Genomic DNA, 13,353 nt, shown 5'->3' with positions numbered 1-13,353 from the left:
CCGACAGGGCCCGCCTCCCTCACCCCTCGCTGCCCCTGCTGACCTCTGGTCCTGACACTGGGCTGTGACTTGGATTCCTTTTCAGAGGATTGTTTCGAGGTGACCAGGGAGGCCATGCTTCATTTGGGCATCGATGCCCCCACCCAGAACAACATCTTTCAGGTCAGAGGAAAAGCCACACCACTGACATGTGGCAGCGGTGATGGGCAACCCCTTGCATAGGGCCCTTCTCTCAACGTGTGAGACTCTTTTCCTGAGAATCTAGGACGTTAGGCCCCACTGCACAATCTCCAAGGAGTCGCCCGCCTCTCGGTGAGGCTGAGCCTGGAGACTGGGGGTCAGGGTGGACGGGGGCAGAGAGGACAGTGGCAGGGCACTTAGTTCTATAGAACAGGCCAGCACAGTGACCCACGGAGGTCAAAGGGCAAAGTGCCTGGGTCAGTTACTGCTCCGTTAATCAGAATAAAGAAACGATGCTGCCATGTGGTTGTCTAGTGTGTTAAAAGTTTTTAAATCATGTTCACACCTCTTAGCTCACTTGGTTTTTTTCAACAGACCCATGGGTGTGGAGACTATTCCCATTTTAGGCTTGAGAAAACTAGAGACCTGCCCACGGCAGGTGCAGATAGAGTTTGTACCGGACGTAGTGATTGCGACTTCCCACCCGCTTCCTCTTCCTCCTGGGACACCGCTCACCCAGAGGAACTGGGCCCCGCTCATCCCCACGGGTGGTCTCCCTTCTCCCTTCTTTCTCCTCACTCCTGCGGAGCGGCGAGAGGGGATCTGTAGGATTGGCCGGCAGCAGAGACAGGGATGCCGCTGCAGGGAGATGGCAGTGCAGTGGAAAGAGACCTCCACCTCCAGAAGGGGGCTGCTCAGGCTGTAGGGGGAGATCACAGCCAGTATGGGCACCGCCAGCCAAGAGCTTGGCCAGGGGGACAGCACATAGGACAAGTGGACAACACTAGGAGTCTGGACAGCAGTGCTGACCTGTCCCAGCCACACTGCCCATCAGCACAGGAGTCTTCTCCTGAGGTGGGTTGTGGCCTGAAAGCCAGTAGCATGTGGGCACACCCTTTCTGGGACCAGACAGGGATGGTAGGAGAGGCCCTGCTCTACCGATACCAGGTCCAAAGGTTTCCAAGTCGCTGGACCCAGGGGTCCCCTTTCTACAGCCCCTGGGGGCTCATCCATGTGGGTCATTGAGTGCGAAAGCAAGGGAGCACCCACTGGATAGAGACCAAGATCACAGATCCTGCCCTAGGCTGGGCTGTCAGGAGCCCAACAGTGCTAAGAAAGAGCCAGAAGGAGCCAGAGCCAAGCCCCCACCAGCCACACAGAGGTAGGGCCAGTCCATGAGGAATAGGAGCGGCCTTCCCACACAGTCTGCTCCTGGAGTCGGGGGGCAGGGGGACAGACTGGGGGTGACGGGGCGGCCCCAGTGGCTGCCCCGGGAGGGGTCTGAAGTTGGATTGCCTGGGTTCTCATCCTGCCTTTCTCCTTTACCAAGTGTGTGGCCTCGGGCTTGTGATTTAACCTCTCCCCGTCTCATCTCTATCATGGGCACCGCCATAGCACATGCCTCATTGGTTGTTGAAAAGATGACAGGAAGTGATGCATGTAACTTGTGTAGAATTGGGCCTGGCCTAGTCATGGAGTAAGTGGGCAGTAATTGAGAGCTGTTATTATTCTGTTATCATAATTATCATATTCAGCAGGAGAGAGACCCTTCCCAGGCTGGGCTCCAGCCCTTGAGAAGGGGCCCACTTCGTGTCCTCTCCTGCCCCCCCCAGGCCCTAGCGGGACTGCTGCACCTTGGCAACACCCGGTTTGCTGACTCCGGGAACGAAGCGCAGCCCTGCCCACTGATGGACGATGCTAAGTGTGAGTGCAAGGATGGGGGGCCTGCACCTCAGGCTTTGGTCAGACGCCCAGGGAGCAAGGCAGGCCCTGCCGGAAACGAGGCAACATTTGGTGGCATCGGGTGGGAGGGAGGCCAGAAGGTGAAATTTGGAATCAGTGCCCTTGAAGCCATAAGCTCTAGGGCTCTGCCCTGGAGAAGTTACTCCTGACCCCACCTCTGCTGCAGCAGGTAGCATCACCCGCATCTTACAGATGAGAAGACGAGAGTCGGAGGGTTTACAGAGTGGTTTATCCCACTCGTGGCCGTGTGCACTGGCACACAGAAGCCCTGGGTTCAAGTCCCTCCTCTGCCTTGGCCACGCCTCCTCACCCACCTGCACCTGGGTTCACTCTGCCCCACTGGGTGGGTCGTGGTTCCACTGTGATGACTTCACGGGGCCTTGTGCAGAGGGATGTTTGGATGGAGGGTGTTTGTGCCTCCCAGGCTCTGTCAGGACATCGGCCTCACTGCTGCGGCTCCCAGAAGACCCTCTGCTGGAGACACTGCGGATTCGAACCATCAGGGCAGGCAGGCGGCAGCAGGTGTTCCGGAAGCCCTGCTCCCGGGCCGAGTGTGACACCCGCAGAGACTGTCTGGCCAAACTGGTGTATGCACGGTGAGCGCTCTGGGCCCTGCCCTCCTCCCAGGTCCCCCATCTGGAGTTGGAACAGACCCATTAGGCAGTACGGCTGGGCCCGGGTTGAGGGCTGCCAGATAAAGCAGACGGGTTCCCTGCCCTGCTCCCCAGACCCTGGGGGGCAGGAGGGAGTGGCTCCTGGGCTTTCCCCGAGCAAGGCCCTTGGCTTGATTCCGGACTACTCTGCCTGGAGAAGTTGCCACCTGGCCTAGATTCAGCATGTTATTAAAGTACAGGAGCCTGCCTTGACCTTGGCGATAGGTGAGGAAGGCCTGCCTGCCTCTGCTGGCAAGGCCGGCCCCAGAGGTGATGTGGGTCCCTCCCAGGTCCAGGTGCAGACCCATGGGTGAATAGGCTCCTCTGTCTGTGTGTGCCCTTGTACTCCTGGCAGTCACCTGGGGAATGTGATAGATGGTGGTAGAGCCAGAAGCTGTGCCCACAGCCTTGAGCAACACTGGGCAGCTAGTGGAGCCCAGAACAGGGGGAAGGCGGGGGTCCTGTCCTTTTCCTGTTGGCTCTGTGGGCATCTCTACCCTTTGGCCGTGTGGTTAAGGAGTGGTTTGTTACTCTGGGTTCTGAGACCCTTTGGGGCGCCATTGAGGGTGTCTGGGGGCCCAGGATCCTCTGAAATTATGGGACAGAACACGTATGTGTGTTTGTGTGTGTGCACGTGCATGTGCGTGTGCACGTGCACGTGCTTATAGGAACTTGGGTACCTGTGGAGAGGGTCCCCTGGTTTCACGAACTTCTCAAGAGCTAAGAGCCTGAGAAGCTCTGCTAAGGGAATAAGATCCTCTGAGTGAAAATGGCCCAGGGCAGCTAGGCCCAGACTGAACCCAGTTCAGCAAGGTACTCTGTTCTCACTCCCTAGAAGCGAATTTTAGGTCAGAATATGAGGCCAAAGATTTTTAAAGCTTTTGTGTCATATCATTGCAAAATGAGCAGGTAAAGTGTGATAATCACAGACACAGTGAGTCTCTAATCATGGATCATTTTACACACAGCAAACAGGTCACTGTATCACTACGTCACTCATTTTTAGTACCTCAAATGGGTATTTGAAGCCCTTGTTGCAAAAATAGGAATCATTTACTGAATTGAAAAAAAGTTGCAGAGCGATTACTTAAACGAATGGTAAGGAAGAAACCCTTATATAGTATCATATGTGTCACCACGTTATACAGCAACCATCCCGTCATCTCGGGGGCGACAGTTCCAGAGTGCAGGATGCCATTGTCCACCTCGGGTGACTCGGGGCCCCCTCGTGCAGGACGGAGTAGGGGGATGTGGTGGGGCCTTGAGCTCTGGCCTCCGCAGGCCGAGGTTTGCAGGGGAGTCCAGTGAACTCAGTTCTTCACAGTCCCACCCAGAGCTGCCTGTCAGCCCCTTCTCATCAAGATGCAGCTGGGTGTTGGGCCAGGGGAATGAGGCAGACCCACTCCCTGTCTAGCCCCAGAGGCTATACTGGACCTCAGTGGTATCACAGGTTCAGTTCCAGGCCACCACAATGAAGTGAGTCACACGAATTTCTTGGTTTCGTGGTGCATAGCAATGTTATATTTACACCATACTGTAGACTGTTAAGTGTGCAATAGCTTTATGTCCAAAAGAACAACGTGCATAACTTAATTTAAAAATAATGCTGTTGGGAAAATGGCGCTGATAGACTTGCTCGACGCAGGGTTGCCACAGACCTTCAATTTGTAAAACACGCAATAAAGCACAATAAAAAGGGGTGTGCCTGCAGTTGGTCCCGTGCTCAGTCTTGCTCGCGGACAGGCCAGGTCTTCGTGCGCCCGGGAACGTGCATGACCACAGCCTGCATGTGTAGTAGGTCACGACAGGATGGGCAGGACACGAGAGGAGAGTGTTTAGCCCTTGACCTGTCAGGCTCAGAAGACAGGCCCTGCAAGGTGTGGCCCCCAGGCTGGAGGGACTCCTGCCGCCCCTCAGGCGCAGCCTGACGCCTCTCACCAGAGCCCACTCCCCCTGTCCCGCCCCAACAGGCTGTTTGACTGGCTGGTATCGGTGATCAACAGCAGCATCTGTGCGGACCCCGGCTCCTGGACCACTTTCATAGGTAGCAGGGGCTCACCCTCCTTCAGAAAAAGGACAGGAGGGCCCGGCGCAGAGAGCAGAGCCCTGGGTCCACTGAGGGACTCCGGGCAGCTCCTTTCCCTCTGCACCCGTCTCCTCACCCTCCACCAGTGTGTGGGCGAGGTCTCTGCCCTCCGGTGCCCGCATCTGACCGTCCCTAGCTCTCCAGGCAGGCTCAGCTGGCGGCCAGGCCACGAGGGCCCCTCCTCTCCCCGGAGACCCAGCTCCGGTCTCAGGAGAGTAGTGGGCGACAGTGAAGGAGCTAGATTATGGGGGACACGGTAACATCATGGGAAGCTGCTAGGGGAGGAAGTAAAGCTCAGAAGCGTCGGTGAAGTTTGCTCACAGGATGGTGGAATTCTAGGCACCGACTGAGCCCGTGAGACTCAGGCCGTCCAGACCGGGCTGGACACACGGCGTTCCCCGGGACCTGGTCCCCTGACGCCTCATTCGGCCGCTTCCTGCTCTGAGCTCTGAGGGGACAGGAGGCTGCCCTGGGAGCCACGCTGGGTGGGAGGTGCTGTGCTCGCCGCTGGGTACCGTGCTCGCCCCGCCTCAGCTCCGGGCTGCCAGGCCTGAGGCTTCACCCCGGGCTCCTGCCGTCCCGCGGGCCCCGCCGCCTCCTGCACTGGCCCCACGGGATCTCCCCTTCCTGCCAGGCCTGCTGGACGTGTACGGGTTCGAGTCGTTCCCCACCAACAGTCTGGAACAGCTGTGCATCAACTATGCCAACGAGAAGCTGCAGCAGCACTTCGTGGCTCACCACCTCAGGGCCCAGCAGGTGAGCGGCAGGGTGGTCCTGCGTCCCTCTCTTTGTCCCTGGCCCCCAGCCCCACCCCTGGACCTGACCAGGCGTCTTCGGTTCCTTCTTTGACACCGCTCTGGAACGCGCTGTGGTGCCGAGGCCAGCCGTGGGGTGGCCAGCTGGACCTCAGACCGCAGTTGCTTTCTGCCACCCGACTCCCCCCTCTGCCCCCAGGAGGAGTACACAGCTGAGGGCCTGGAGTGGTCGGCTGTCAGCTACCAGGACAACCAGACCTGCTTGGATCTCATCGAGGGGAGCCCCGTCAGCATCTGCTCCCTCCTAAACGAGGTGGGGGGTCAGCTAGTGTGCAGAACACCCGAGTGGGGCTTTGGGCTTCTCTGGGACCTTGAAGACCATCCTGTGCCCTCTGTGTGCCTCTTTCTCTCCATCTGCATAATGGGTTTGCTAGCCCTATCACCCCTCCTTTTCAGGGTCACTGTGATGCTCCCATGGGTCCACGGGGTGGGGACTGTGAGGGTTGTGAGCCCCTCTCACTGTGTGGCTGACCACCTGTCCCATCCCGGCCCACACAGGAATGCCGCCTGAATCGGCCAAGCAGCGCGGCCCAGCTGCAGACACGCATTGAGAGTGCCCTGGCGGGCAGCCCCTGCCTGGGCCACAACAGGCTCAGCCGGGAGCCCAGCTTCATCGTGGTGCACTACGCGGGGTCCGTGCGGTACCACACCGCAGGCCTGGTGGAGAAGAACAAGGTGCGGGCTGGGCCGTGGCCTGTGGGCCCCTGCGTGAAATGAGATGCTGAGTCATCGCTGCATGTGTGTGGAAGCTTCTATCGTGCGTGCGTCCTCCCCTCCTGAACGTCCTCCCAGATCCAGGGTCGCCTCTTGGGCCCTCCTGTCTGAGGTCTCTGCTCATCAGGCACAACCTGCCCAGAAGTGACTGCATTTCCTGGCTTCTAGGCACCCAGTAGACCAGTTCTGAGTCTCTTGGGCTCAGGCCCTGCCCTTCTGGGGCCTGGGTGAGCAGGGCTGGCAGCCCGTGGGCAGCACCACGCCTGCTCTCACCCTTGTCCTTTCCCCCATAGGACCCCATCCCCCCTGAGCTGACCAGGCTCCTGCAGCAATCCCAGGACCCCCTGCTCAAGGTGCTGTTTCCTGCTGACCCTGAAGAGAAGTCCCAGGAGGAGCCCTCTGGCCAGAGCAGGGCCCCTGTGTTGACCGTGGTGTCCAAGTTCAAGGTGGGTCCGGTGGTGCTGATGCGACGTGCTTGGTTCACTCATCAATCTCCAGTGCTTACCAAGCACCTCCCAGGATCAGTGCTGTGTGCTGGGAGCACTGAGGAGTCAGGTAGCCGTGGTCCTGGTCTACGGAAGACAGAAACCGGAAACTGACAGAGGGACTGTGTGTGTAGTTGACGTGACAGGAAGCCTAGGGGCCCATGGGTGGCAGTGCGGCCTTTCGCCCACTGCTGATGGGGTGATCATGGAAGAGCAGTAGTTACCTGAACCTCTGTGACTGGCCCACTGCCAGTTCCCTAGCTTCCTGCTCAAACTCTGTCCTCAGCCAGAGCAGACTTGTCCCCTCCTGCTGTCTCTCCACCCTTGCACGTACCCCTTGGCTCCACCCTCACTCCCGCCCTCCACGGCCCTTCTCGTAGTTTATTCCTCGTCCTCCTTCCAACCGCAGCCTTCTCATCACCTCCCCCGGGAGGCAACCAGGGGAGCCCAGGTTTGGTTAGCCCTTTCCTGCCCAGCCTCAGACACACCACTGAGAGAGCCCATCCCACGTCTGCAAGGCCTGTTAGGCCCTGAGCTGTGAGGCGGCGGCAGACGGCCATGTCGTGGCCCTGGCAAGGCTGCCAGCACACAGGACGGGCTTAGTCGCCCGAACAAATGGCAGGGGGTTCTGAGATGCTTCTGGAGAGGTTGCTCTGGTGGGGGGCGGCTGAGACCAGATGCAGGGAGACCAACTCGGTGGGGAGGGCCACAGGTCAAGAAGGGACCCTGGAGGCGGAGGTGAGGAGTGGAGGGTGCTTTGGGCACACCCAGTGAGAGCCGCCAGGAGTCATTCAGGGCGGGTGAGGATCCAGGTCTCGGGGCTGGGAGGGCTGCTTGGAGGTGTCACTAACCAGGGCCCAGCCGGTGCCCCCGCAGCAGCCTGACCCATGGTCTCTCCCCTCTGCAGGCCTCCCTGGAGCAGCTTCTGCAGGTCCTGCATAGCACCACACCCCACTACATTCGCTGCATCAAGCCCAACAGCCAGGGCCGGGCGCAGATGTTCCACCAGGAGGAGGTAATTCACACTGGGCCAGAGCTGCTTTGTGGAGGGTCCCATTCAGCCAAGACCCTGGAGGGGTAAGGGGCAGGACGTCTGCTCCAAATGGAGTGACATTAGGGAAGGCTTATCTCCCCAGCTGTGGCAGGACAGTCATGTACAGTTGTGTGGTCTGTGTACTGCACGGTGGCCCAACCACAGGAGGCAAGTAGGGGCTACGCTGCATCTTGCTCTCTGCTCACCAAGCCATGTGCCCTGACAAGAGACTGAGGCTGCCCAGAGGAATGGGTGTCTTTTGTGATTAGCTGAAAGTCTGTGTCACCTTACAGACCAGACACAGTGCACTGTTTCTGATGGAAGGATAGTTTCTAAAATTTGCACAAAAGCACTCTGTGGCCAGCAGCTGCCCTTTGCCCTTTGGAGGGATGTGGTAGAGATATGAGAGCTGGACGATGCTGGAGAGTGTCCCACAGTCGACTGGCAGGTAGGACCTTAGGGTTCACAGTCAGGACCCTGCTCTGTGGTAAAGACCTTGGTTGGGTCCCGGAAGCACCTTCACAGTATAACCTCCCCTGCCTCTTAGCTGTGACTCACTCTATTGACTGCAGAATATAAAATAAATAAAAAAGAGGAATTGGATTGGGCTGCATTGTGAGGCAAAGACAGGAGCAGTGAGATAGCCAGGATTAGCATTGGCCTCAGTTGTACCAGAAGCCAGGCTTCAGATAAGGGGACCTGGGGCCACCAGGACCCTTTCTAACAGGGAGATTTTCTCAAGGTCCCTTGGTTTCTCACTGCCCCAAAGACTGTCTGCCCATCAGGAGAGCCTGCAGATCCACACCAGCAGGGCCAGAGGAAGGGTGGCGTTTGGGGCCTGCTGGCCCCGTGCTGCAGCCCTGTCTCCCCACCCCTGCAGGTCCTGAGCCAGCTGGAGGCCTGTGGCCTCGTGGAGACCATCCACATCAGTGCTGCCGGCTTCCCCATCCGGTGAGTGGGCCGGTCCGTCCAGTGCAGGGGGCAGGGCCAATGCCAGGGTGGAGCTCAGGGCGCAGGTCAGACGAGACCCTGACCAGCCCAGAGTAGGATGTGGAGATGCAGAGGAAGAGGCTGGTCCACAGACGTCGGCCTGGAGCTCTAGGGCTGCGCTCACTTTCTGTGGCCTCTTCTGTGGAGGCACCGTGTCTGGTGTGTTATCAGTGAATGAGAAAGGTGAGTCTTGCCCTCTTGGGGTGTGTACATCGCTGTGGAAAGGAACAAAAAGTGCCGTTCGGGGCTTCCCTGGTGGTGCAGTGATTGAGAGTCCGCCTGCCGATGCAGGGGACACGGGTTCGTGTCCCGGTCTGGGAGGATCCCACATGCCACAGAGCGGCTGGGCCCGTGAGCCGTGGCCGCTGAGCCTGCGCATCCGGAGCCTGTGCTCCTCAAGGGGAGAGGCCACAACAGTGAGAGGCCCGCGTACCGCAAAAAAAAAAAAAAAAAAAAAAAAAAAGTGGCATTAGGTGGACAAATGGGGAAGGGGTCAGGACTGCTCAGGGAGGGGGCCTCTGAGCAGGCCTAAGGAAGCAAAGCCAAGGGGCCAGCCTGGGAAGGCTTGGAGGAGGGGAGAGTATTCGAGACCCAGGGAACAGCAACCCCAAAGCTCCCAGGTTAGGACCTGAGAGAGGCTAAAGTGACCGGAGCACACACAGCAGACGGGGGGAAGGGGGGAGGCTCTAGGCCACGTGAAGACTGCGGGCCTCCTGAGGGCTGTGGGAGCCGCTGGGCGTTGTAAGCAGGGCGCGCTGCGCGCCAGTTCGTGTTCCCTGGCTGCTGTGTGGAGGCTGCCCTGGGGTCAGGAGAGGAGGGAGGAGATGAGGGGGCGGCTGTTAGAGGTAGGACAGGTGTGATGGTGGCCTGGTGAAAAATGGAGAGAAGTGGGTAAAAGTGGAGTGTGGCTTGCCATAGAAATGGGACTGTGAACAGATAGACCGTGGCGTACGGGGCAGGGGAGCAGTTGACTTCCAGGCTGCAGAAGCGACTTCCAGGCTTCCATCTGAGGCAAGTGGATGAATCGGGACACAGGATGGTCTGGGGGAGAGGATGGAGGGGCACGTGAGGGCCTCTCCTCGGTGACTTAACACCGTGAGCAAGATGGAGATCACGGGGGGAGAGGGAGGTCTGAGGCCATGCCCTGAGGATCGCTCACGTTTAGAGAGGGTGGATGATGAGAAACCAGCAACAACTTGGAGGGGGTCGGGGTGAAGGAGGAAGCCAGGACCGTGGGTGTCCTGGAGGCTGAGAGCGAGCTCTACAAGGGAGAGGGGTCAGCTGGGCACCTGCTGCCTAGAGGCTGGTCAGAGCACTGACTCCTGGAGTTGGTGGCCACGCTGGTGCAGTTTTGGGGACAGAAGCCAGACTCAGGAAGAGGAAGTACCGCTGTGTAGAGAAGCGCTGCCGTGACGGGGAGCCGAGACCCCGGGAGGCAGTGGAGGGGGCCGTGGCGTCAGAGGGGAGACGTGCTGAGCCCCTGTGCACAGCAGGAGTGACCCAGGTGTCTGGGGAGAGGCTGGCGAGCCCCTTTGGGAGGGGGCGGGCTGCAAATCCCCTCCTAAAAGAGCGAGGCTCTGTCTGGGTAGGACCAAGGCTGCAGGAGCAGGAGGCCCAGCATACAGTGGTCTCCACGGGCTTCCCGCCAGGGCCTAGTAATGCCATCCGCTCAGTGGGCACAGTCAGGGCAGCACCTCGCTGGGGGTTGAGCAGATGAAACAGTGACTCCTGGCTCACGTCCAAAGTCACTTCATCTCTCCTTCCGCCTGCTTTGGCTTCCAGGGTCTCTCACCGGAACTTCCTGGAGCGGTACGAGTTACTGAGAAGGCTCTGTCCTGGCGCAGCCCCCAGCCCCCATGGCCCACCTCCAGATGAAGCACGCTCAGGTGAGGCGCCCATCTGCCAGTCGCTTGTTCACCCAGTGTCCCGAGCACCTACCTGGGCCATCTCAGGGCAGGGGGCTGGGGCTTCACAGGTGAATAAAACACAGCCCTGCCCTCGTGGCTCTTGGCTCAGTGCAGGAAACAGACTAAAAGAAGACAAACAATGGGGAAAGTGGAGACACAGAGTTAGGAACAGGATGCTGTGGGTGGTGCTAGAGAGGTATGAATCGGGAAGGCTTCCTGAAGGAGGTGGTGTCTGAGGCTAGATGGGATTAGCCAGGTGAGGGGCATCCCACAGGCAGGGACAGCAATGTGTGCGTGAGCAGCCCCAGGCTGTTCAGTGTTGCTGGCTCATAAGGGCAGAGAACAGTAGGCAGTGAGGCTGGTGGGGGACAGGCAGGCCCACTCGCAGAAGCTGGACCTTCTCCTCGAGGCAGATGGGAGGCACTTCGGGGGAGGAAGGGAGTGGCGTCAGCCTCATGCTTTCTGGAGGCCACTGTGGGGCGCCCCGTGGTTGGCCAGAGGGGAGAGAAGCTAGAGATGTGGGCACAGCCGGGAAATGTCGGAAAGAAATTGGCCAGACTTGGCAAGCGTGTGATTCGATGTAGAGGGAGGGGAGAGGAGAGAATTAGCCACGCCTGGCCGGTGGGGAAGAGAGGTCTGGGGAGGCTGCCGAGCCCTGCCCGGCCAGTGGAGACACCCGCAAGGTACCGGCCGGCTCCCATCTCAGGAGAAAGGCCTGGTCTGCTGGGGTTGTTGCATGTGGCATCACTGAGGCTGTGGGAGTCGGTGAGAAGGCCTGGGCACAGGTGGAGGGATAAGAGGCCAAGGACAGGACACACACACACAAACACACGGAGGTGGAAAAGGCCAAGGACAGGACAGACACACACACACACACACATCGAGGGAGGTCAGGGACAGGACACACAAACACGGAGGGAGAAGACGCCAAGGACAGGACACACACACATACACACACACACACACATACACACACACACACGGAGGTAGAAGAGGCCAAGGACAGGACACACAAACACACACACACACACACGGGGAGAATAGGCTAAGGACAGGACACACACCCACACACCCACACACACACGGAGGTTGAAGAGGCCAAGGACAGGACACACACACACACACACACCACCCCACACCCAGGCCCAGCAGGGCCCAGGCCCAGTACTGCTTTTATTTCCCTCTGTTGGGCACGATCTTGGCACTGTCCTTTCACCCTCTCTCCCCTCCTCTCTCGCCCCCTCTCTCCATGGTGTGCTCTTCTGTTCTGTCTCTTGCCCAAAGCCCCTGGCCCCTGGCCCCTGGTTGATTTTGCTGCTGTTTCTCGTCTGCGGCGTTTCCTTTGGCAGCCTCCAGAGAGGCACTGGGCAGCTAAAGGTGGTCAGAGCCCTCAGGTAAATCCTCCCTCTCCAGGAGCCGGCCCTGCCAGGTGTGGGAGGGCAGGCAGGGGGACCCGGTGGGCCTCCATGGGGCTGGGATTTGTTCCCCCTTTTCCCATCAGTGGCGGGAGGGCTCAGGGGCAGAGGGAGTGGCCCGGCTGCCCTGTTTGGCTCTCAGCATGTTTGGGGCCGTAGAAACAGATGCTGGCTCAGCAGCCCGGGAGTCCACGTGGGAGTCAAGGCACCCGGTGCCCTCTGCCACCCTGCCCAAAGGGACCCACAGGAATGGAGGCTGCGGGCCAGTGCAGGGCACAGCCTCAAGTGGGGTCTGGAGATTCCTCAGACCAGCCAGGGACCTGAGGGACAGTGGGAGGCCACCTGTGGCCTCCTCTCGAAAGGAAGGAGGTAGAAACGGTTAGAGGCAAGAACAGCAGGAAAGAATCCTGTGGAATGTTCGGGAGACCAGACCCGTTTCCTAAGGCCACAGAAGTGTGTAGACAGCGAAGCACTGATGGGACCTCTGTCTCCGTCCCCCAGAATGGTCTCCACACTCGGAGCAGGCCTCGCTGCAAGCCCTCCTCCAGGACATCCTCCACACTCTGCCCGCCCTGGCTCGGGCACCAGCTGAGGCCACGCCGGCCCCCGTGCACTGTGGCAGGACCAAGGTGTTCATGACTGACTCCATGGTAAGCTGGCCTGGGATGAGGAGCGGCCACAGCCACGTGCTGTCCTTGCAGGACAGGGTCTGGGCCCTCCTGAGGGCGGGGGGGGACCTCAGTGGATGCCCCTTCTCCCAGCTGGAGCTTCTGGAACGCGGGCGTGCCCAGGTGCTGGAGCAGTGTGCCCGCCGCATCCAGGGTGGCTGGAGGCGACACCGGGGCCGCAAGCAGGAGAGGCAGAGGCGGGCCGCCGTGCTCATCCAGGCAGGTAGGAGAGGTGGGGCCCTGGGCCGGCGGTCATCGCTCCTGGCCAGCAGGTGGGCCTAGATGCGGCCACTGTCTGCAGCTGCACATGACCCAGCCCACGTGATACCTGTTTTTTTCGAAATGCTGCTGCTGGAGTCCCCACAGACCAAAAGCTGACTGTGTCCCAACCTCAAGAGGTTAATCGCATGTCTCTGTGGTGCACTGGGATTCGAATTCCCTGTCCAGTTCACCCAGAGCATCTCCAGTTCAGTGCAGACCAGGCCACACCACAACTAAGGGTGCTTTGTAGGTAGTAGAGGCTCAAAAGTTGCCTTTAATTCCCCTTTCCCAGTCCTAGATGGCTGTTTATGCCACCTTTTTTTCCCCTTCATGACAACTCTTATCATTACCTGGGCTCCTGGGCGTGCTGAGTTTAATTAAGGAGAAGGTAAAAACTGAGAAG

General features: G+C 59.4%; 1 protein-coding gene across 4 annotated transcripts in view; it reads left to right on the top strand.

Moving 5' to 3' along the window:
- Positions 1 to 13,353, top strand: part of MYO19 (myosin XIX) — a 34,611-nt gene that overhangs the window by 17,053 nt on the left and 4,205 nt on the right. For 2 of the 4 annotated variants that reach the window (XM_081218195.1, XM_081218194.1), the window contains exons 11-23: positions 86 to 162; positions 1,794 to 1,884; positions 2,348 to 2,519; positions 4,547 to 4,620; positions 5,297 to 5,418; positions 5,617 to 5,730; positions 5,976 to 6,152; positions 6,485 to 6,637; positions 7,584 to 7,691; positions 8,590 to 8,660; positions 10,482 to 10,585; positions 12,523 to 12,671; positions 12,783 to 12,912. In XM_081218195.1, the coding sequence (XP_081074321.1) occupies positions 86 to 162; positions 1,794 to 1,884; positions 2,348 to 2,519; positions 4,547 to 4,620; positions 5,297 to 5,418; positions 5,617 to 5,730; positions 5,976 to 6,152; positions 6,485 to 6,637; positions 7,584 to 7,691; positions 8,590 to 8,660; positions 10,482 to 10,585; positions 12,523 to 12,671; positions 12,783 to 12,912 (1,542 nt within the window). Of the gene's footprint in view, positions 1 to 85; positions 163 to 1,793; positions 1,885 to 2,347; positions 2,520 to 4,546; positions 4,621 to 5,296; positions 5,419 to 5,616; positions 5,731 to 5,975; positions 6,153 to 6,484; positions 6,638 to 7,583; positions 7,692 to 8,589; positions 8,661 to 10,481; positions 10,586 to 11,890; positions 12,001 to 12,522; positions 12,672 to 12,782; positions 12,913 to 13,353 lie in introns of those variants that run through there. The other 2 variants (XM_081218197.1, XM_081218196.1) reach the window with 2 other exon arrangements.

The sequence above is a fragment of the Mesoplodon bidens genome, assembly GCF_964165515.1.
Source record: "Mesoplodon bidens genome assembly, chromosome: 19".
NCBI lineage: Eukaryota > Metazoa > Chordata > Mammalia > Artiodactyla > Ziphiidae > Mesoplodon > Mesoplodon bidens.
Note: the sequence above shows the minus strand (reverse complement) of the source record. Positions and strands in the feature narration are given on the sequence as shown.